The sequence below is a fragment of the Xiphophorus couchianus genome, chromosome 12 (genome assembly GCF_001444195.1).
Source record: "Xiphophorus couchianus chromosome 12, X_couchianus-1.0, whole genome shotgun sequence".
NCBI lineage: Eukaryota > Metazoa > Chordata > Actinopteri > Cyprinodontiformes > Poeciliidae > Xiphophorus > Xiphophorus couchianus.
Genome location: NC_040239.1, coordinates 161003 through 186113, shown reverse-complemented (window position 1 = coordinate 186113; position 25111 = coordinate 161003). Strand labels below are relative to the sequence as shown.

Below are 25111 nucleotides of genomic sequence, written 5' to 3'. Positions count from 1 at the left end.
TCAAAAAAATAAAGGGAACACTCAAATAACACATCCTAGATCTGAATGAAAGAAATATTCTCATTGAATACTTTGTTCTGTACAAAGTTGAATGTGCTGACAACAAAATCACACAAAAATCATCAATGGAAATCAAATTTATTAACCAATGGAGGCCTGGATTTGGAGCCACACACAAAATTAAAGTGAAATAACACTACACGCTGATCCAACTTTAATGTAATGTCCTTAAAACAAGTCAAAATGAGACTCAGTATTGTGTGTGGCCTCCACGTGCCTGTATGACCTCCCTACAACGCCTGGGCATGCTCCTGATGAGGTGGCGGATGGTCTCCTGAGGGATCTCCTCCCAGACCTGGACTAAAGCATCCGCCAACTCCTGGACAGTCTGTGGTGCAACGTGACGTTGGTGGATGGAACGAGACATGATGTCCCAGATGTGCTCAATCGGATTCAGGTCTGGGGAACGGGCTGGCCAGTCCATAGCTTCAACGCCTTCATCTTGCAGGAACTGCTGACACACTCCAGCCACATGAGGTCTAGCATTGTCCTGCATTAGGAGGAACCCAGGGCCAACCGCACCAGCATATGGTCTCACAAGGGGTCTGAGGATCTCATCTCGGTACCTAATGGCAGTCAGGCTACCTCTGGTGAGCACATGGAGGGCTGTGCGGCCCTCCAAAGAAATGCCACCCCACACCATTACTGACCCACTGCCAAACCGGTCATGCTGAAGGATGTTGCAGGCAGCAGACCGCTCTCCACGGCGTCTCCAGACTCTGTCACGTCTCTCACATGTGCTCAGTGTGAACCTGCTTTCATCTGTGAAGAGCACAAGGCGCCAGTGGCGAATTTGCCAATCCTGGTGTTCTCTGGCAAATGCCAAGCGTCCTGCACGGTGTTGGGCTGTGAGCACAACCCCCATCTGTGGACGTCGGGCCCTCATACCATCCTCATGGAGTCGGTTTCTAACCTTTTGTGCAGACACATGCACATTTGTGGCCTGCTGGAGGTCATTTTGCAGGGCTCTGGCAGTGCTCCTCCTGTTCCTTCTTGCACAAAGGTGGAGGTAGCGGTCCTGCTGCTGGGTTGTTGCCCTCCTACGGCCTCCTCCACGTCTCCTGGTGTACTGGCCTGTCTCCTGGTAGCGCCTCCAGCCTCTGGACACTACGCTGACAGACACAGCAAACCTTCTTGCCACAGCTCGCATTGATGTGCCATCCTGGATGAGCTGCACTACCTGAGCCACTTGTGTGGGTTGTGGAGTCCGTCTCATGCTACCACGAGTGTGAAAGCACCACCAACATTCAAAACTGACCAAAACATCAGCCAGACAGCATAGGTACTGAGAAGTGGTCTGTGGTCCCAACTGCAGAACCACTCCTTTATTGAGTGTGTCTTGCTAATTGCCAATAATTTCCACCTGTTGTCTATTCCATTTGCACAACAGCAGGTGAAATTGATTGTCAATCAGTGTTGCTTCCTAAGTGGACAGTTTGATGTCACAGAAGTTTGATTTACTTGGAGTTATATTGTGTTGTTTAAGTGTTCCCTTTATTTTTTTGAGCAGTGTGTATATATATATATATATATTTTTTTTTTTACAAATACATGCAGAGTGTATTTTTAAAAGGATTATCCAGAGTATAATTTTAGTAATATATTTAATTAGAATATAAAGTACAGTTTAGAAAAATATACTTTTTGAAAGTGTACCAAAATAAATTTTTTAAAGAGTATTAGAAGCATACATTAGACATTTATTTATTTTACATTTTTAATATAATCTTAATAAGTATAGCCAGTTGATAACATACTAAAAATGTATTTCAGAAAAATAAAGCATATTTAAGGTATACTTAAATATATTATTTTTTCACAAGGGTAATATAGTTAGAAATGCAAATGTGTCTGTATGTGTTTTGTCAAGGTACAATAAATAGTTTTATGACAACAGCAATATTTTTTAGGAGCAAGTACTGCACAGAGGTACCATCAAGAAAAGTATTTTATTTTTGCATTAACACCTCAGCAAGTTCGAGAAGTATGCATATCCAGGTATGGACTGTTCGTTAAAGTTTCTTAACCAGTTGAAGAAATCATATATATTAAAATGAGTGGTTTGTTATGTTTTACAGAGACTTCCTGCCAGGTGGCAGAAGGGACTATATGGTTCAAATTCAACTTAGGTGAGTACTTAGTTGAATTTTAGTTGAATTATATGAGTAATTAATTCGTATTAATTATTGTCATTTAATACGAAATGACAAAAGAGATTAGCAACTTTTAAATAAATTTGGTAGCTAAAAATAATGTAAAGGTTAATATTGGTATTTTAGCTACTCTTAATAAATCCAACAAAAACTGTTGTCAGTTTTTTTAAAAGTCATAGTCCTCCAAAAATAACGTAATGAATGAAGCTGTCCAAACAGTAATGAAGGGGACAGCAATGCCCCTTTTCACAACATGGTTTTGCAATAAGACTGTGAAGAAGGTCCCGTCATTCAGACACCTTTAGTTTATCAGTGATTCAGCAGCTTGTATCCCATATTAACACATGCTACACACAAGGTTGTACGATGTATATAGTTTAAAATAACAATTCAATTCTAATATTTACATTGAGGCAGCTTGGATTAGAAAGTATTCCCGTCACTTGGCAAAACTAATTAAATAAAACCAGCAGGCAACGCATTGCTTGCTGGTGCAATGTGCACTAGTGTGCATGTTTTAATGCATTAATTACACTATTGTGTACATACTCAAGGGGAGATCATCAAGTTCGATCCCATTGGTCCCGTCTTGCTCTGCAAGTCAATAGTGTCTGCATTGCAATATGACAGCAACTTGTTGTAAAACATCAGGGATTTCGAACCCCTTTCAAGTTGCCAAGTAATCAACAGCCAAGTTTGCATTATTTACTGAATGTGTTTACACCTACTTTGCTGACTTCAAAGGTAAAAACTTTAGGGAAATGTTTTACGATCCAAGAATATGACATTTTATTATTTGTAATTTATAAAGTACAATTTGTGCAGTAACACTCAAAATTTCAAAGATATTTAACTTTTTGTTTTTGTGCAAAACAGATAATCTAAAAGAGTGTGGGATTTAAATTGATTAACTGTGAATCTCTTTGTGACCAATTTGTTCTCATCCAGTAAGACGAGAACAGTCTTCATGTATTTTCATAGAAATCATCTGGATTTACTTAGATTGAAAGCCATTTGACAAATTGGCATAATAGTTGAGTTTGATTGCACATTATTTTAGCTAAGGTTTAATTTAAATATGTGTAGTTACAATTTAATCTACTCGACTACATTAAATATACTGAACGTCTGCATATAAATTTAATCTGATTAAAAAGCGTATTTATGGCTTTTATTGAGACTTAGCACTATATAAGCAAAATGAATTAAATTATATTGTCACTTCTTGCCTGCAAACTCTTTTGACACAGCCTAGCATAATATCAAGATTATGCTTAAATGGTTCTTTTAACTTTCAGGTTCTGCTTGGCAGAGACAAGTTGTCCACAAGATGATAATTTCCCCAACAGTCTTTGTATAAAGGTCAATGGCAAGCTCTTTCCTTTGCCTGTAAGTGCTATTTTTCCTTTAGAACAGTAAAGTGTAAACCTTCCACTAAAGAATTTAATGAGGGAAGACACTAAATTTTCTATATCTTTAGGGATTTGCACCACCACCAAAAAATGGAGTTGAACAGAAGAGAACAGGAAGACCCCTAAACATTACCTCCCTTGTCAGACTTTCATCTGCTGTGCCAAACCAGATTTCAGTGACATGGACCCAAGAAATGGGAAAGGTGAGGTTTACAATATCTTATTGAATTTAAGCAAGCTATTTAAATCACTGGCCTCAAACTAGGGATGCACTGATCCACTTTTTTCACTTCCAATACAATATCTGAGGTTTAGTATCCACCAATACCAATCCAATACAGATAAACAGTGCTGAATTGACTTAAAACATTTTAAATTATTATTTGTTCAAATGTTTCAAAACACAGAAGCAAAAATTCTCTTTTGTACAATGAAATATAAAAATTATCCAACAATTTCTATCAATTATACATATCTGTTATTTTTATTCCTGATTAAATAATTTTAAATTAAATAAATATAACCATAGAAGTTGATGAGTGAGCAGAGCAAGCTAAGTCAAACAACAAAGAACAGCTTCAGTCCTACTGTTCATGGCAAGGAACTGTTCAAAAGAATCAAATTGCCACATCATGTCCCATCACTCTCAACAGATATGACTTGTCTTTATCTACTTAGAAATATATATTTTTAGAAGTTTAGAAGCATCTGTCTTGATAGGTTTTTTCATGGGGTCGTCTGTGAACTCTGAGCTCTTGTGACATTAAACAATACCTAAATGCTGGAGGGTTTCTCAGCTTTAGATTATCTCTGATAAACAGAAGAACCCGAAGAAAGCCAGGCGTAAATAATTATTTCATTTTAGGTGCAACCTCGGGTGGAAATTAGCACCCACCACTGGCCAAATGTGGGTGAAAGTATGAAGTGGCTTGTAAATTGGAGCAACGCACCACCACTGTGGTGGGTTGACAATTTGGACAGAAAAAAAAAGCTGCATTCAGTTTGAACTTCTGTCCAGGGGAGGACTGACTGATGCATTTACTGTCCATATCTGGCAGCCCTTCGCTGTCATAATTTAACAAAAAAATTATATTAAATCTCATTTTTATTTACCGCGACAGCCCATTGGTTGATTTTATTGATTTTATTGAGGGATTTCATTGGGCTTATCCAATGAAATCCCTCAATACTCCTTGGCCCGCCCCTCCCCTCTGAAGTTATAAATAGCGCCAGTTCAGCTAACCGGAGTCCGAGAAAATGAGCGGATACGAGATGGGGCAGGTCAGAAAAACTACCACAAAAGCTAAAAAGCACATAAGCCCATTCAGAAAAATGTGTCAAACTAACCGATATGTTAATTACCACACTAACTTTGACCATTGGAGGAGATTTAGTAGCAGACAAGGAGAGGGAATGAGCGATTCAGGGACTTTATTATTGTCGAGGAGGATGATGAGAGAGACGTGACCAGGGACAGATTGAGGAAGAGTTCAGGTTAGCTGCTGCTGCCCGGTAAGGAGGAGTGAAAATGTTCATAAAGAAAAGGTTTCATGCAGGCAGGAAGGCAGGTGTGTGTGAGGGGGAAGCTAACACTAAGCTCCAGGTAGTCAGACAAACTCTGGAATAACACAGGAATGATGACGATGATGATGATGATGGCCCGTGGAATTAATAATGAAGATGTTCTGAGATATTTTAGAAATAATTGTTCATTTCAATAGAAAACGTAATAGGTAAGGGAAAACAAATAAAACAGTTACAAAACAGCTGTTGATGCAATTTAAAAATATTTTAGAAATGACTAGACACATCTTTAATAAATACTATCAGGGAGAGTTGTTGCCAAAATTTTGAAATGTTCAACATATGATTGCAAGAATGTTAGGGTTGTGTAGTTAAAGTTTGTTAGTAATTACTTCAAATGAACTTATTGCACTACAACCCTGTTAAGGTGTCCATGCTTTATGTTAAATTATTCTGTATATGTACATCTGTATGGTAAACTTATTGTCAGTAAATCGGTTTTCATAGAGTTAAGAATAAATTAGAATAGAATATAGAATAGAATAGAAGTACTTTATTCATCCCAGCAGGGAAATTACTTCGCAGTTACAGCATAGAGACAAGACACAATAACAACTACCACTGAGTAGTAGATGTAGATAAAATAAAAATGAAAAATAAGATATAAAATGCTATAAATTGTAAAAATATAAAATGCTGTTAATATAAAAAGCAACTTAAGAGCAGTCCTTGCAAGATTCAAAAAATGCAGATATGTATATGTAAATATACAGTATGTACAGCAAGTTATACATTTTCTATAATTTGCTTATAATTTCCTCCAATCATGTAAGTCATTCTGTCCTAGTTTTCTTTCCACTGGCATCTTTTAAGGTGGATGTTGTAATCTCCAAAGTATGTATTTTTTCTAACACGCAGCTTGAGTGATTTGTTGGAGATACTAATGAGCCATGTGCTTAGTGTGTGAATAGCCAATAAAGGCCAGTATGATCATCACCTGTAGGTTTTCCCCTCACATCCCCGGAAACAGAGCAGCTAGACTGTCAGGAGTTAGTGCTATGACAGTAAACCCACCAGCAGTGTTGGTTTTACAAAATAAAGTACACTTTAACGTTTCTTTATATTCAAATTAATTTCAAACTCTGATTATGGTTAGCATTCGTGTGCAAATACAAGCTATATAAATGTATAATGTGTATCTCAAATGCTTTACATAGTTTTGACATTTAAATAATTTTAAAAAATTAAAGCTTAAAGCAGCCTCGAACGGCCCTCACAGCTCAGCCCTGCACCAACCTCGTGGCAACCGAGGTTGGTCCAGCAATGCCACCTGCTCGCCACCATCGATGCTCTCGCACTGTTCCTGCACCCGTCCACTATGCAATACACATCAATGTGTTCAGCAGTGCTTCATGCACTAAAAGTCTGTTGTAGATCGGCTGATTTAGTAAGGAGATATAGTTGATGGAATAACATAGGGGGCGCGGTGCAGTCAAATTACAATTTAATGCTATTGGGCTCTTTAGAGATTCACAAAGGTCAATCATGGAAGACTTCCGGTGTCATGGCGAACAGTGTGGCAGCATAGAAAAGAGGTCCTGCGTCGCTAGATATAAAACCCCCCCTAATCCAAGGTTTAGCGCGTTAAAAGTTACTCTCTCTCAAGAAGAATGAGTGGGGATAAAAATAAGAAGGGACGAGTCCAGTCTCGGAACTCGGAAATGTGACACGAAAGCAAAGCCTGCAGAGCACACGCGGTCGAGGAAGGAGATAAGATGGCGGATGAGGCCTTGCCTGCTACAATTAGCTCACTAAGAAAGGTGGTGAGTGAAGTAATGGCGGAGGGCATGCGGGACCTCAAATCAGAAATGAAGAAGGAGTTAGCGCAAGTGAGAATGAGCTTAAAGGAGGAAATTAAAGTCCTATTGAACGAACTGACAAACGAAATAAATCAACGGGTTAGCGCCGCTATCAACAAGACCGAGGAGATGGGTAAGCGTCTTGGAGAAATGGAGCAGAGCATGGCAGAGAAAGAGAGTTGGGACATTGGAGTGAGAGATGCTATCGTCCAGCTGCTAAATGACCAGAAATTACTTCGGGAGAAGATTACGGATTTGGAAGGACGCTCACGCCGGAATAATTTGCGGGTATATGGCATCCCTGAAAATGCAGAAGGTACCTCAATGCAGAGGTACGTGAAAAACATGCTTAAAACTGAACTCGGGGACAGTTTGGATCTAGGCAGTGAGAAGAAGCTGGGGATAGAGAGAGCCCACAGAGCGCTGGGTGCACAGCCTCCATCGGGTGCTCCACCTCGGTCCACGGTGGTGCGCTTCCTGAAATTTAACGTTAAAGAACAAATTCTCCGCACGGCGTGGAAGAAGCCTATATATATATACAAGAAAAACCCATATTCTTCGACCACGATTATGCTGAAAACATACAACTGAAGAGGAGAGAGTATGCTCTGGTTAAGAAAGCACTCAAAGAAAACGCTATCTGGTTCCAAACCCCGATGTGCCAAAGAAAAACAAACAAGCAGCTGCAACCAGAACGGCTCCACCGACCCCGCTCCCCAGGACAGAGCAACCAGCCCGAGCCTCAAAACATTCTGACTCTGTGGGAATCCCACTGAAAAACAGATTTTCTGTACTCCAGCCTGAGCCTCTGAGTGAAACCTCGCCTTCAAACATCAACAATGAGGCAAGACCAACACACTGCTGCTGATGGTGTTCAGCAGCAGTTGGAAGAAGACAAGAAGGACTGTGACAGTTACTATGCCGCCAAGAAAAATAAAGTCAGGTTTTCAAAAATTATAGAGATAGAGAGAGATAAAGTTAAGTGTCAATTTGTAGCCCAGTTTTTCTCCAAGAGGTGAGTAGACTGTGTGAGATTATCAATCATTTAGCATAGTTAGCCTAGCTACAGACTACTATTTGCCTCTGTTTCGTTTAATGAATGAAGGAATAAATATACCAACATATTCATATATTTAACTTGCCCCTTTTATCACACTTAACAACAGATGAGTCAGTCAGCAGCAGCTCTAAGCCCTGATACCAGTATAATGCCTCCCCTCTGTCTCAGTGAAAAAGGTGAGCAATACTGCTCACCTTTTTCACTGAGCAAGTTAGGATCATTCCAGCGAATCTGTGCTGTCCTCGCCCTGAGTTTTTGATTTTTCAGCAGCTAGATAATGAAGCTCCAATAATCAAACTTCTTTCTTTTTTACTTGTTTATTGAAGAGCGGTCTCTGACCACTGCCATCACTTTGGCCATTGAAAACTGCAACATACAAGGTGTAGCATTAGCAGCCTAACGAACATTGCAAATTATCCTTTGAGCTAAAAGTTTTAAAAAAGAACATTTTCATAAATGACTTAAATGTACAGATTTACACCACCGTTAAGCTAAACAAAGAGGCAGTTATTATTTTCACAATTAACCAATACTTACGAACAAATCTTGTCTGAAACACATCTTGTAAAGATAATAATCTGCTGAATTTCACAAACTCTTCGGTGCTACGTACCACCATCTTGGATCTCTATTTTCTTTTTTAGCGTCACCAAACAACATAACAAAATATATCCACCAGGGGGAGGGTGGATATTTGGTCGATGTTGATATTGACCAAATTTTTGGTCGATACTTGATTACTAAAATAACCATTTACAACAACACTAGTAAAAATAGATTGACAGGAAGTTTTTTGACACCATTAGTCAAAATCAGGGACAATGGAAAAGTGTAGCGCGACTCCGCAATCTGACTTCTACTTGTTTTTATTTATTTATTTATTTATATTTTGGAGGATTAGCAAACTTATTGGTGTATAACCATGACCACCTGGTATTAAGTGTGGTTTAGCCTTTGAGTTGCACCACAGTGCAGCCCAGGATGAAAATCCAGCAGAATGGTGATAGTGGTTTGGGTGTGGACTTGCTTTTATGAGTACCTGACATTGGTATTGGGCCCAATATTAGGACACAACTAATTAATATCTTTGAAATGGTAGCGACACAAATGAAAATTTTTGTTGCACAAATGTAGCACAAACATTTGACGTCAATTTTGTTTTATTTTGGTAATGTGGGCGGGAGGCCAGTTGACTGATCACATAATGAGTAAAACTTTGATCATATCACCTGATTTAATATTTAGAAATGAGGTCATCAGACTGACAAAAATAGAAATTTATGTGGAAATTCTTGTATTTTACAAAATAACTAAAGGGCAAAGAACATTTATACATAAAACTTACCTTTGTTTTCTTCCAAGACACAGTGACACAATAAATAATTTTTTGTGTTTTTGTGGACTTTTTGTTGTCTCTATTCACATGCGGGGGAATTTTCACATACTTGACCGAGGAGGTCCAGCCAATACCTCTTGCCACTACTTTGTCCCCCCATTTTCCGCCATCAGAAAAATATAAAAAGAACAAATTTAAATAAAAGAAGTTCTGAGGGACAAAAGGAATAAATAAATTAAAGAGACAGGAATGCATCTATAAGTCAAAGGAAAAACCAATACATATTTTTAAAAACAGGATAATTTAAATTATGTGCTTCAAAAAACTATATATTTTTTGGAATTTAGATGCAAATAAAAAACAATGTCACTTAAATTATACAACAAGGTCAAGTTCTTCTTTTAAATTGTGTATTTTAAGTGTATTGATTTATTTATTGGACAATTTATTCAATTTATTCAATTTAGTTCAAGTCAAACTTTATCCCCACAGGGGCACATTGAACATACATAATAAATACAATATAAAATATGTAAATAGAGTGCCGTATGAATTAGCAAGGGGCATATGTGCATTGTGGTAGGTAAGTTCTTTTGTGCAACTGAAGCCCTGTAGAATGGTGCACAGTATGCCTTTATATGTGTGTGGGGTGGGCATGTAAGGTGTGAATGCATATATGTTGGGAGGGGAGATGTTTATGTGTATGTATGAATATATAAATATATTTCTACTTCTGTTTTTGTCAATGTCAGTACTTCATTCTTTATACTCCTAGTATTCTGCAATTATTTTCAAAATAACACAATTACTGAACAGGAGCACCTAGTTTATTTACTTTAGATCAACATTATTAGATTCTTTTTCTTCTTTTGTTCTTTTCTTTGGTTTGTTATTTTGTTTGTATTTTCTTTTAATTTCTGTGTAGCACTTTGAATTACCTTGTTGAAGAAAATGTGCTATATAAATAAAATTACCTTTACCTTCATCTTTACTCCTTCAACAGGATATTACAGTTTAAAGAATAATATTTTTGGTTGTTTTTTATTTTTTAGACTTATTCTCTCTCTGTGTACCTTGTGAGGCAACTGACATCACCATTGCTCCTTCAGAGACTGAGGATGAAGGGAATCAGAAGCCCAGACCACTCCAGGGCCCTAAGTAAAAATTTTAATTATTGTATTAGTTTCCTAAGATATACTATGGATTTTTTGTTTGTTTTTTTTGTTGAAAATGGTTTTAGTCATTGGTTCTCAATCCTGGCCCCCAGGACTTTCTGTCCTGTTAGTTCTTTCCGTTAAGCAAGGGGCCTTACCTTACCGGGTAAAGGCCCCTTGCTTCATACAGAGAATCTGGTCCCTCAGCTATTGAGAAACTATTGGATGCTGGAGGGGTGTACGCTGTTGAACTGTAGAATTTTACCTGGAATGTGTCTGCACTGTAAACAACCAAACATCAACAAAAACATAAGTGTCAAGCTGAATAAAATGGCTGTTTAATATGAATTCAGTATTTGGAAGCATGAATGGTTTTATTCACTTGCTTCACTCCCATTACCAAACTAGAGGCAAAGTACAATTCTTAAATGGCATAGAAAATGGACATCTTCATTCATGGCTTTTCCTTCTGTGCTATGATTGGCCTGGCAGAAATTCTACTGAGAAATTTGTAGAATTTCACCAGTAAATTCTGCTGGATAAATTCCCAGACAGGCTTTTTCTCTACGGGGGAAAGGTCAGACAGAGGGGGAAATGAATTGAGTGGGCAGGCATTGGCCAGGCTACGTGTTATCCTGTTGAGACATACCTGACTAAAATGAATGGACAATTAACATGCTTTTGCTGCACTCAGGGCATTATGAAGAGGTAATGTAATCATTTGCATGAGGTATACAGGAGCATAGACACATCTTTTTTTTTTTTTTTTTTTAAGGTTTTATTTGCTCTAGCAGCCTTTATTTGAAAGTGGCCAGACAGGAAAGTGGCAATGAGAGAGGGGGAGATGTGTGGCACAGGTCACTAAGCCAGCACTTGAACTTGTGACGGCCGTGTCGAGAACTAAGTCGTCCAACTCGTCATGTGAGTTGTGCTTTACCCCTGTGCCACTACAGCAGAGACAATAGACACATCTAAACATGAAGGACACTATTTTGAGTGAATTTAGATTTCCTTCTGAGTCCAAAGTCTGTATACAGCTGCACAACTTTTGAAACCTTTAAAGCTACAGTGCCTTGTGAAAGTATTCGTCCCCCTTGAACTTTTCAACCTTTTGCTGCTTTTCAGGCTTCAAACATAAAGATCTACATTTTTTATTATTTTGTGAAGAATCAACAAATGGAACACAATCGTGAGGTGGAACAAAATTTATAGGATATTTTAAACCTTTTTAACAAATAAACTGCAAAGTTGGCCGTGCAATATTATTCAGCCCCTTTACTTTCAGTGCAGCAAACTCACTAAAGAAGTTCAGTGAGGATCTCTGAATGATCCAATGTTGTCCTAAATGACTGATGATGATAAATAGAATCCACCTGTGTGTAATATAGTGCCCTATAAATGCAGCTGCTCTGTGATAGTCTCAGGGTTGTGTTTAAAGCACAGAGAGCATCATGAAGACCAAAGAACACATCATGCAGCTCTGATACTGTTGTGGAGAAGTTTAAAGAAGCTTGGGAAATCTTTTTGGATACAAAAAGATTTCCCAAGCTTCTGAAGGAGCACTGAGCAAGCGATCATATTGAAATGGAAGGAGTAACAGAGTTAAATCCACCAAGACCCGACTGACCCTCTAAACTTTCATCTGGAACAAGAAGAAGAAAGATCATAGATGCAGCCAAGAGACTCATGATCACTCTGGATGAACTGCAGAGATCTACAGCTGAGGTGGGAGAGTCTGTCCATAGGACAACAATCTGTGGTACATTGCACAAATCTGACCTTTATGGAAGAGTGGCAAGAAGAAAGACATTTCTCAAAGATATCCACAAAAAGTCTTGTTTAAAGTTTGCCACAAGCCACCTGGGAGACACATAGAAGAAGGAGCTCTGGTCAGATGAAACCAAAATCAAACATTTTGGCCACAAGGCAAAACGATACGTTTGACATAAAAGCAACACAGCTCATCACCCTGAACACACCATCCCCACTGTCAAACTTGGTGGTGGCAGCATCATGGTTTGGGCCTGCTTTTCTTCAGCAGGGACAGGGAAGATGGTTAAAATTGATGGGAAGATGGATGGAGCCAAATACAGAAGCATTCTGGAAGAAAACCTGTTGCAATCTGCAAAAGACCTGAGACTGGGAGGAAGATTTATCTTCCAACAAGACAATGATCCCAAACATAAAGCAAAACCTACAATGGAATGGTTCACAAATAAACGTATCCCGGTGTTAGAATGGCCAAGTCAAAGTCCAGACCTGAATCCGATTGAGAATCTGTGGGAAGAGCTGAAAACTGATGTTCACAAGCGTTCTCCATCCAACCTCACTGAGCTCCAGCTGGTTTACAAGGAAGAATGGACAAGAATTTCATTCTCTCCAGGTGCAAAACTGATAGAGACAAAACCAAGCGACTTGTAGCTGTAATCGCAGCAAAAGGTGGCGCTACAAAATATTAACGCAAGGGGGCCGAATAATATTACACGCACCCCTTTGCAGTTTTTTGTTTGTTAAAAAAGTTTTAAAATATCCAATAAATTTCGTTCCACCTCACAATTGTGCCCCACTTGTTGTTGATTCTTCACAAAATAATAACAATTTTAGAGTCTTCACAGTGGAGAATGGTTGTTTACAGTGCAAGCAATTTCAGGTAAACGATGCGAACTGCATGCATATACAGTACATATACATATGTCACAAATATATACAGGTGTGTCCAAACTTTTGGTGTGACCAAAAGTTTGGACACACCTTCTCATTGAATTCAATGAGAAAGTGTGTCCAAACTTTTGGTCTGTACTGTGTATATATATATATATATATATAATCAGGAAAGCTGGCTCTGTACTGGGACTAAGACTGGAGTCCCTGGAAACTGTGGTGGAGAGGAGGACACTGAAGAAGGTTCTGTCTATTATGGACAATAAACAGCACCCTCTCCACCACATAGTGGACAGACAGCGGAGCTCCTTCTCACATAGGCTGCTCCAGCTCTGCTGTCGTAGGGACAGATACAGGAAATCCTTCCTGCCACATGTCATCTCACTGTACAATAAAAGCTAAATCATTGTTCTGCACTAATCAGTCCAATTTTGCACAACTGCACTGTGGCACACTGCTGTACATATATTTACATATACATACTGTTTCTGCATTTTTGAATCTTTGCAAGGACTACTCTAAGCTGCTTTTTATATTGACAGCATGTTATATTTTATTCTTATTTTATATTGCTACATTGCTACTCAGTGGGGTTGTTGTGTGTCTTGTCTCTATGCTGCTGTAACTGCGAAATAATTTCCCTGCTGGGATGAATAAAGTAATTCTATTCTATTCATATATATATATATATATATATATATATATATATATATATACAGTATATATATAAATGGGTTGTTATTGTTTGTATTTTAGCTGAGTGCATTGTTAAAAGTTAAGAAATGGTATTGTAAATTTTGTTTCATTTTCATAAGCAAATATTACTTTACTTTGTAATATGTTCTTCCTTCTTTGTTTCAGTTAAGGAGAAGCTAACAGCAGATCCAGACAGTGAGATTGCCACAACAAGTCTTCGGGTGTCACTCATGTGTCCGGTAATTTAAGCATTTGTATAAATTGACACTATAAAAATACAAGATAACACAGTTGTTGGGACACCAAAATAGTTAAAGTAAATACTTGTATCATTCCAAAAAATGTTATTTTGTTTTTATTTGTTGAAACTGTATTATACTCAATATAAGGAAAGTAACATTTCTATCTGGAATGGGAACTGAAATTCTCAGAATTCCCTACATACACACACACACTCACCAGCCATTTTATTAGGTACACCTGCTCATTAAGGCAAATGTTGAATCAGCCAATCATATGGCAGCAACTCAATTCATTTAGGCATGTAGACGTGGCCAAGACGATCTGCTGCAGTTCAAAGCGAGCATCAGAATGGGAAAGAAAGGAGCTTAAAATGGCATGGTTATTGGTGTCAGACGGGCTGGTCAGAAACTGCTGATCTACAGGGATTTTCACATATAACCATCTCTAGGGTTTACAGAGAATGGTCCGAAAATGAGAAAGTATCCAGTGAGCGGCTGTTCTGTGGGCGCAAATGCCAGAACGGCAACAGTAACTCAAATAACTACTTGTTACAACCCAGGTATGCAGAAGAACATCTCTGACTTCTGTCAGCTAAGAACAGGAAACTGAGGCTACAATTCGCACAGGCTCACTAAAACCGGACAATAGAAGATTGGAAAAACATTGTCTGGTCTGATGAGTCTCGATATCTGCTATGACATTCGGATTGTAGCGTCAGAATTTGGTGTCAACAACATGAAAGCATGAATCCATGCTGCCTTGTATCAACAGTTCAGGCTGGTGATGGTGGTGCCCATTAGTACCAATTGAGTATCGTGTCAACGCCACAGTCTACCTGAGTATTGTTGCTGACCATGTCCATTCCTTTACAACCACAGTGTACCATCTTCTGATGGCTACTTCCAGTAGGATAACGTGCCATGTCATCAAGCGTGAATCATCTCAGAATGGTTTCTTGAACACAACAATGAGTTCACTGAACTCAAATGGCCTCCACAGTCACCAGACCTCAATCCAGTAGAGAACCTTTGGGATGTGGTGGAACGGGAGATTTGCATCATGGATGCAGCAACTGCATGATGCCATCAGGTCAATATGGACCAAACTCTCTGTTTCCAGTACCTTGTTGAACCTCTGCCATGAAGGATTAAGGCAGTTATGAAAGCAAAAAGGGGGTCCAACCCGGCACTAGCAAGGTGTACCTAATAAAGTGGCCAGTGACTGTATATGATATGTAGATAAATTCAGTAAAAGAAATAACCTCTTTGGTTTGTTTATATTTCTGAATTAGAAAAATATTACTTTCAATAAAGGACAGACAGACATTAAACATACAACACTAAATAATGATCAGTAATCGTCTTAAAGACTCACACTTATCACTCAGTAGATTGCTAAAATTATATTCATCATTTAACGCACCAAACTCCAGAGGCTACTTGTGTGCTAAACAGTCTGACAGCCTCAGGCAGAAAAGACTTGCTATAGTGTTCCTTAGCACATCGGAGCTGCAGTAACCGATGAGAGACATTGTCCTTGATAGCTCTGATCTTCTTCAGCATTCTGTCTCTGACGATATCTTACAGTGGAGCCTCTTGCTCACCCTTTATGAGTTTAAGTCTTTTTTGCAGCACCCCAGAACACCACTGCATTGAAGACAGAACTAATGACTGATGAAACATGAAATGTTTAAGCATGTTTCATCAGTGTTAAAGGACCTGGGCTTGCATACAAAAAAAGTCTGCTCATGGGCTTTTTGTAGAGTATGTCAGCATTCATGGCCCACTGCAACTTCCAGTCCAAGTCAATATGAAGGTACTTGTGGGATTGTACCTGCTCAACATCTGCCCCTTATGGCAGAAACTGATGACCTTTTCCTTGGTCTTGTCTACTTTTAACTGGTTCTCTTAGCACCATGGCACCAAATCATCCACCAAAGTCCTGTGCTACACCTCCAGTCCCCCTCCACCCACACCACTATAGCCATGTCATCTGAATAGTTTTTCAGATGGCACAGTTTGGAACAGTACTTAAAGTCTGCAGTGTAGGTGGTGAACAGCACCTACGCTCCGTTTTTACATATCAGATGGTCTAACACGCAGTCCTATAACCTCACAAACTGTCAGATAGTAAAGGATCCAGGTGATACGCGATGCAGCCACATCCATTTTTTGAGCTTCTCACATATTAATCCTGGCTGGATGGTGTTAAAGGCTGATGGGAATCAGCTTTTAACACAGACAATGGTGTCAGGTATATCAAAGGAGGAATAGACCCTCTGCAGGAGATATATAAATTGCAAAGGTCCTGGGCTTCACCCATCTGTGTCCTCGGGTGAACCTGTATCAGCTTCTCCATAACCTTCATGATATAAGAGGTCAGAGCGATGTGTCTATGGTCTATATTGCTTTAGGAAATGCTTTCTTTGGCACTGACCTGACCTGAACATAGTGCACAAATGTAGCTATTGGTAAAAAGAATTCCGCAATTTTACTAAATAACTTGTTCTACATACAAATAGAAAATTACAAACATAAGTTTTTTAAAACTTGGAATCAGGGTTTTCCAGAAAAAAAAGTTTAACCAAACCTAGAAGATTATATGTTTTTGCATGTGAATGTGTGCATGAATGGGAATGACGGATTTCATTGTAAAGCGTCTTTGAGTGTTCTAAGAAAGGATTATCTGATGACATTTAATCAAAAATAAATATGCTTTTGTTCTCATTGCATTTATGACATGAACACAATAACATTTAGCTTTCCTCTTTGTTAGGTTTCATGTTTAATAAGTCTCAATTACTCAATTTGTATAAACTGAACAAAGTATAATACATTAAAGCAAGTATTTTTGTTCGTGTTTTGATTTAATTTATTTTATCTGTCGTTTTAAGCTGGGTAAGATGCGACTGACAGTCCCGTGCAGAGCTGTGACATGCTCTCATCTACAGTGCTTTGATGCTGCCCTCTACCTGCAGATGAACGAAAAGAAACCTACCTGGATCTGTCCTGTGTGTGACAAGAAAGCCGATTATGAAAATCTCATTATTGATGGGTTTGTAAACTCATGTTACTTTAGTTAGTTACACATCTTAAAATTCTGAAATTTAATTTGTTTTCAACGTCTGAGTAGGTCTGTGAAATATACAGTACATATGTTTACAGACTTTTTTTTCTTTGACTCTCTAAGTAATAACTATTTGAACAGCTATAAAAATACAGAAGGGTTTTTCATGGGGGTTTCAAATAAATGACACATGGCATATATTCTTATTTCACCATAATTTGCTCAATACGCTGAAGATTCCCATTATAATTTTAGGTATAGCCATCTTGTTTTTTGGTCATTTCTGGCTGGTAAGCCCCACAGATGCATACATTTTGAGATTACAGGGATAGCTGTTGTTTAGGGCATCAAACAGATGCCTTTACTGACAGTAACTACCTTTTTTTTTCTTTTTTTTTTTTTTTATCGCCCCTCCAGGGGGTCTTTTTGTGGGTTCTAGAGTCCCTTTTTCAAAGTAGGCTGACAGGAAAGGGGGAAGGAGAGGGGGGAAGACATGCGGTAAACGTCGTCGGGTCCAGGAGTCGAACCCGCGACAGCCGCGTCGAGGCCACGTTTCCTCTTAATGTGGGTCGCGCTAACCCCTCCGCCACCACGGCACGCCGTGAGAGTAACTACCTTTAAATACCTTTGAGGTTGTACGTGTTTAAGACAATTTTTCAAATATACCGTAAATGTAAAGCGAGCCTTTGTTTAATTTATTACAAAGGGATCAAGATTTCTTAGGAAATTCAAAATTTTCTGTGTGTAAGTATATGGAATTTAGACATGAAAACTAGCACATGCATCTTTATAATTACCATTATAAGCATTAAGCTTATAATGGTTTGAAATGAGCACAAAACCTTTACTCTTTAATGTAGCCTCTTGGCAATAGCCATCCCACTATTGCCAACTTTCTTGCTATATTAAGCAACATTTCAGATAAAAAAAAAAAAAATGGTTTTGGCCAAAATCAAAATTGGCAGGTTAGGCTTTCTAAAGATCATAATTGGTGATCGGCCAGAAAACTGCAATAGGTGCACCCCTACTTAAGATGGAATACATACACACATATTCATTATGTATTTTGATTAAATTAATACTTCTTTGGCATAATTTCAATAACAAAAAATGTAATCTATACCAGGTGAGTCTCTCTCACCTGAGAATGTGGACCAGTACTGGGCTGATTCTGAGCCTTCAAACAATTTTAGCAGTGCTCCAGGAGAAGTTTCACATAACTTAAAAGTTGATTTAAAAATATTGTTTGTTTTAGTCATATAAATTATGAGCAGCAAACAACATATTGCCAACTACATCTGAGAGTAGCTCATTGATATACTAATGCAGTAGCCAAGTAAAAAAAACATTTTTGTTAAAACATGTCAATGACTGAGAAGTTTTAATTGTTATCAAACATATTAAGCATATGTTTTCAAGCCAAACAACCTCAGAAATATTTAGGGCCAACCAGGAGAATCAACTCATTTCAAGTTAAAACTCAGTTTCACACAAATACAAACATTCTAGCAAAAATGTTTGGCTGTTGAACTGGACCGTTCAAGGTTTCTATTAGCAGCTCCACAAATCTTTTTGGTAAACATTACATTACCAAGAGACATGCAAACATACCTTTATCTTGGCTTTTGTTAACTCTTCTTCCTCTTTCTTTTCTCTCTCCATGAAGGATAAGTCCTTATTTACGACATTGTTTTGCTTACTTATCTTCCTCCGTTGCCTTGGAGGTTTGGATACACACTTTACATTGCACAGCAGTTCATGTTAATGGTGAAGGTTGACCATGGCCAAGAGGCACCCAAGAGCAATTTCTTTTTTCTTAGTGTCCATATAAAAAAATGACACACATTATCAAATATATATTATTGAAAAAAAATCACAACTTTATCAAAGAATTGTGTGTTTTTGTTAATATAATCACATAGAAGTCATTACTAAAAAAAAATTCATTTCCACATAGGTTCCCCCCCAAGACGCACATTTCTTGATAGCTAAGACCCCTCTCAGCTCCTCTCAACATGGAGAAGGAGCAGTTCTACACTGAATGTCTCTCAGACGACCAAGGTTTCCATTCTATCTCTAAGGGAGAGACCAGACACTCAGAGGAAGAAACTCATTGCAGCCATTTGATTCAATTTTGTAGTAATCTTATTCTTTCAGTCATGACCCAGATCTTCCAACCATAGATGAAGGTAGGAATGTAGATTAACCAGTGAATGAAGAGCTTCACTTTTTTAATTAGCTATCTCTTTACCACAACAAACCATTACAGCGCCGACATAACTGCAGAGTCCCAATCCACTTATCAATCTCTCACTCTACTTTTCCCTCCCTCATGGGAGTGAGGTAGATAGTTAAATTCCTCTACTTGGAACAAGACCTTTTTTCTGATCTTGAGAAGGCACTCTACCCTTTTCCAGCTCAAGACCATAACCTTGGATTTGGAGGCACTGATCCTTGTCCCAGCTGCTTTACAATGAGCTGTGAACTACTCCTATCAAAAACTGTAGATCATGACCTGATAAAGCCAATAGAACCACATCATCTGCAAAGAGCAGAGACACGATCCTAAAGCCAAATGTATCCAATCAACACCTTGGCTGCACCTAGAAATTATGGCCATGAAAGTTATGAACAGAATTGGTGACAAAGGGCAGCCTTCATAGAGGAAACAAGCCCGACTTATCACTTGCTCTACTAGTACTAGCAACTGCTTCTGGGGTCCCACAGGCCAAAAAAGACCCAACAGGATTCCTTCTTTAACCTCATACTATCCCTTACTTTAACAGTTGTGCAAATATTTTTTATTTTATCTATTTCTTACTTATCTGGTTATTTTTTTAAATTGCTTTATTATATTTAAATGTTTAAGCTACTGGTGATTCAGGTAGCTAATGTCACTTTAAATGAGATGTAGAAATAAACTTTGACTTAACTTAGAGAAAAGACAAATTTATTCAAAAAGGTAAGTGAATTGAGTGAATATTTTACTCTCTTCTCAGTCTATTCTTGGAGATCCTTAATGACTGCTCAGATGTTGATGAAATCAAGTTTCAAGAGGATGGGACCTGGTGCCCAATGAGACCGAAGAAAGATCCGGTCAAGTTCTCTGTTCATTCAGTCGGAAAAGTAGAATGTAAGTACATAATATTTTATAATCACTTAGTACCATTGTAATACTTATAATAGGAAGAAAAATAATTGGAATTTAATTATATACTGTCTTGCAAAATTATTCATACAGCTTGAACCTTTTTATGTTTTGTGATGCTACAACGACAAACGTTTGTGTGCTCTGAATGTTTTTTTAGAACTATTCAAGCGTTGCATAGCAGAAAATGGATTGAAAGATATGCATAGTTTTGAGAATAAGAAAGTGCATAAGGCATGCATTTTCCCTTACACCCCATTGATACCCCTAAATAATATCCAGTGGGGGCGTGCTGTGGTGGCGCAGGGGGTTAGCACGCCCCACGTTTGGAGGCCTTAGTCCTCGACGCGGACGTCACGGGTTCGACTCCCGGTCCCGGCGACATTTGCCGCATGTCTTCTCCCCTCTCTTTGCCCTCTTTCCTGTCTGCTTACTGTTGCAAAAAAAAAAACAAAAAAAAAAAAAAAACGAGCCACTAGCGCCGCAAAAACTCTTCAGAGAAAAAAATGGAAAAAAAATAAAATAAAAAATAATAATAATATCCAGTGTAACTAATGCTACATAAGTTCCTCATTTAATAGTTAATTTTTTGCATGTTCACCCTTAAGAAAAACTAGTTCTAAATTCAGATTAACCACTAAAATATTTTGAACCAAACTTGAAGGGCTGTACAGAGGTGCAGGATTAAAGTCCTGAAGTCCACGGAAGGACAGGGAGGACAGCCCTTCTTGAGCAAGGGGGCTTTACTTGAGCAAGGTCCCTTTGCTCAAGCCAACACATGTCCATGCCCATCTGATGTTTGCCATTGACCATCTGGATGTTCCTGATAAGGTCATGTGGTCTGATGAAGAAAAAAATGTTTGCCTTTGAGTCAAAACTACACTCACCGTATTTGGAGGAAGTAGAAGGATGAGTACAACCCCAAGAATCCAATCCCAACTATGAAGCATGGAGGTAGAAACATCACTCTTTGGGGATGCTTTTCTATAGAAGTGACAGTCTCCTTCCCTCAGTAAAGGCACTGAAGATGGGTTGTGGTTGGACTTCCAGCATGACAATCATCTGAGGGGACCCCCTAGTGGTCTGCAAGGTAGAGCATGTAAATGACCGTTTATTTTCTGTGACATGAGGTAAAAGTTCAACTTGTAGAGTAGTGGCAGTGTTTGTTGTTTTCCATGACCTATAATGCTCTGCACACACATCAACAGCTAATATTTTTATTTCACTTAAAATAATGGCAAATAAATACAATAGATAAATACAATTGATAGAAATAGGTGAAACATTTTTATATTTAATGCTGGAGAAAATAATTTTTTTGTGCCAAAGCAACTCAAGTCTATTTTTGTTTATTCTTCCAATTTACAGATAGCCCTAAAGTGTTATTAATGCACACTCCATATTTTATTCTTTCCATGTGTTTGACATCATTGAAAAGCTTAGTGTGCATGCGCCACAGTGTATTCAGTCTGTTACAGTTACTCCTGCTTGTCCTTTGTTCCCTTACTTTTTTATATTTCCTACATAATTTTATTTTAAAGGTACAAGAAGATCCTATTCAGCAATTTTGTTAGAGAGTCTGGATCTTTTTCTTCGCTGTATTTTCTTGTGTGTTTTTTGTATTTTATTGAACACACCAAGTTACAATTGAAAGTACAGCAATGCAAACCATAAATGGAGTGGATAGATGTATAAAATTATTAAAACCCATCCCTTCTCCAGGAACATCACAAAATGGTCTCATCCTATTTATGAGCATTGCATCAGAAAACCTTCATTCTACTTTCATATTCTTGCTTAATACAATACATTCATTAATATACTAATAATAACTCTAATAATATTAACAACAAAGTAATCATAATGACGCTAACAATGCTGTGTAACGGGGCGTGCTGTGGTGGCGCAGGGGGTTAGCACGCCCCACGTTTGGAGGCCTTAGTCCTCGATGCGGACGTCGCGGGTTTGACTCCCGGTCCAGACGACCTTTACCGCATGTCTTCCCCCCTCTCCTCACCCTCCTTCCTGTCTGCCTACTGTACAAAAAATACGAGCCACTAGCACCGCAAAAACTCTTTGGAGAAAAAAAAGGAAAAAAAAAAGAGTAATTGATAGGTCAATAGTAATGTTAATGGCAATATATCATGTAATCGCAATGTAAATAATGAAAGAGGTGGATAAAAGGAAGGCTGTGACTTCCTTTTATACTGTAAAAGGAAGTCACATACTGTATATTTATGAGGTAAAAGGATCTATAAAATATTGTTTATGGTAATAGAGAATCTTTAATATTTTTAACTTTATCTTTCAGCCACAACTCCTTTACACCAGTCGTCAGTGGTAGCCCATCCTGTGGAACTCAATCTCAACAAGAAAACTGATGTAATTGATCTGACACTTGAAAGCTCCTCATCTTCTGATGATGATGATGATGATGATACAAGCACAACCCCTCCGTCTAAAAGACAGTGCATTTACATCTCCAAGAATGAGGAAATTCATGCTAAAGGGTAAGCTGAATTTAAAGTGTGCGTTGATTAATATCAATAGATCTGTTAAAAAGGATGCTGTGTGTAAATCTTTATACATAGTTATTCAGTATTCACAACCACCTTCAGCATGTTATATTACTATTTGCACCAATATATATATATATATATATATATATATATATATATATATATATATATATATATATATATATACACACTGCTCAAAAAAATAAAGGGAACACTTAAACAACACAATATAACTCCAAGTAAATCAAACCTCTGTGAAATCAAACTGCCCACTTAGGAAACAACCACTGATTGACAATCAATTTCACCTGCTGTTGTGCAAATGGAATAGACAACAGGTGGAAATTATTGGCAATTAGCAAGACACAATCAATAAAGGAGTGGTTCTGCAGTTGGGACCACAGACCACTTCTCAGTACCTATGCTGTCTGGCTGATGTTTTGGTCAGTTTTGAATGTTGGTGGTGCTTTCACACTCGTGGTAGCATGAGACGGACTCCACAACTCACACAAGTGGCTCAGGTAGTGCAGCTCATCCAGGATGGCACATCAATGCGAGCTGTGGCTAGAAGGTTTGCTGTGTCTGTCAGCGTAGTGTCCAGAGGCTGGAGGCGCTACCAGGAGACAGGCCAGTACACCAGGAGACGTGGAGGAGGCCGTAGGAGGGCAACAACCCAGCAGCAGGACCGCTACCTCCGCCTTTGTGCAAGAAGGAACAGGAGGAGCACTGCCAGAGCCCTGCAAAATGACCTCCAGCAGGCCACAAATGTGCATGTGTCTGCACAAACGGTTAGAAACCGACTCCATGAGGATGGTATGAGGGCCCGATGTCCACAGATGGGGGTTGTGCTCACAGCCCAACACCGTGCAGGACGCTTGGCATTTGTCAGAGAACACCAGGATTGGCAAATTCGCCATTGGCGCCTTGTGCTCTTCACAGATGAAAGCAGGTTCACACTGAGCACATGTGAGAGACGTGACAGAGTCTGGAGACGCCGTGGAGAGCGGTCTGCTGCCTGCAACATCCTTCAGCATGACCGGTTTGGCAGTGGGTCAGTAATGGTGTGGGGTGGCATTTCTTTGGAGGGCCACACAGCCCTCCATGTGCTCGCCAGAGGTAGCCTGACTGCCATTAGGTACCGAGATGAGATCCTCAGACCCTTGTGAGACCATATGCTGGTGCGGTTGGCCCTGAGTTCCTCCTAATACAGGACAATGCTAGACCTCATGTGGCTGGAGTGTGTCAGCAGTTTCTGCAAGATGAAGACATTGAAGCTATGGACTGGCCAGCCCGTTCCCCAGACCTGAATCCGATTGAGCACATCTGGGACATCATGTCTCGCTCCATCCACCAACGTCACGTTGCACCACAGACTGTCCAGGAGTTGGCGGATGCTTTAGTCCAGGTCTGGGAGGAGATCCCTCAGGAGACCATCCGCCACCTCATCAGGAGCATGCCCAGGCGTTGTAGGGAGGTCATACAGGCACGTGGAGGCCACACACAATACTGAGCCTCATTTTGACTTGTTTTAAGGACATTACATTAAAGTTGGCTCAGCGTGTAGTGTTATTTCACTTTAATTTTGTGTGTGGCTCCAAATCCAGGCCTCCATTGGTTAATAAATTTGATTTCCATTGATGATTTTTACAGTAATATACATATACACACTGCTCAAAAAAATAAAGGGAACACTCAAATAACACATCCTAGATCTGAATGAAAGAAATATTCTCATTGAATACTTTGTTCTGTACAAAGTTGAATGTGCTGACAACAAAATCACACAAAAGTCATCAATCATCATTATTGCAACCCAGAAAAGGATTTAGAACAAACTTAGAATAGAGAAAAAATTCTTCCAGAACAAGAACATTTAGTTTTTATTATTACTTAGAAACTGTGGAGTACTCTTTTTTTTTTTTTTTTTTTTATTCCTTTATTTAATCAGGTAAACCCCATTGAGATCCAGATCTCATCTTCAAGAGGGACCTGAAACAAACTTCACTCCCCGTCCGGGAATCGAACCCCGGTCTCCCGCGTGACAGGCGGGGATACTCACCACTGTACTAACGAGGAGATCATTACTTTTACAAATTTAGAGCACACTTAGAAACCTATCACAGAGCTGCCCAAGGGACACTGTTGAACGCCTTCTCCAAGTCCACAAAACACATGTAGACCGGTTGGGTGAACTCCCATGCACCCTCCAGGACCCTGCTC

The 25111-nt window shown here is 38.9% G+C and overlaps 1 protein-coding gene, 1 long non-coding RNA gene and 1 other non-coding gene across 4 annotated transcripts in view; 1 reads left to right on the top strand and 2 right to left on the bottom strand.

Moving 5' to 3' along the window:
* The window catches only part of pias2 (protein inhibitor of activated STAT, 2), a 47309-nt gene that overhangs the window by 5713 nt on the left and 16485 nt on the right, over positions 1–25111 (top strand). The window contains exons 3-11 of one of the 2 annotated variants that reach the window (XM_028034948.1): positions 1971–2058; positions 2139–2189; positions 3512–3602; positions 3694–3828; positions 10457–10562; positions 14081–14154; positions 17052–17212; positions 20224–20357; positions 22684–22882. In XM_028034948.1, coding sequence (XP_027890749.1) covers positions 1971–2058; positions 2139–2189; positions 3512–3602; positions 3694–3828; positions 10457–10562; positions 14081–14154; positions 17052–17212; positions 20224–20357; positions 22684–22882 — 1039 coding nt within the window. The remainder of the gene's footprint in view (positions 1–1970; positions 2059–2138; positions 2190–3511; positions 3603–3693; positions 3829–10456; positions 10563–14080; positions 14155–17051; positions 17213–20223; positions 20358–22683; positions 22883–25111) is intronic. The other variant, XM_028034949.1, reaches the window with a different exon arrangement.
* LOC114155182 (uncharacterized) overlaps positions 14033–25111 on the bottom strand; it is a 30784-nt gene continuing 19705 nt past the window's right edge. Inside the window, exon 5 of the long non-coding RNA XR_003597686.1 lies at positions 14033–14043. This is a non-coding gene — a long non-coding RNA (uncharacterized LOC114155182). The remainder of the gene's footprint in view (positions 14044–25111) is intronic.
* Positions 24896–24967, bottom strand: trnad-guc (transfer RNA aspartic acid (anticodon GUC)). Its single transcript has one exon. It is a non-coding gene; the product is annotated as a tRNA-Asp (tRNA).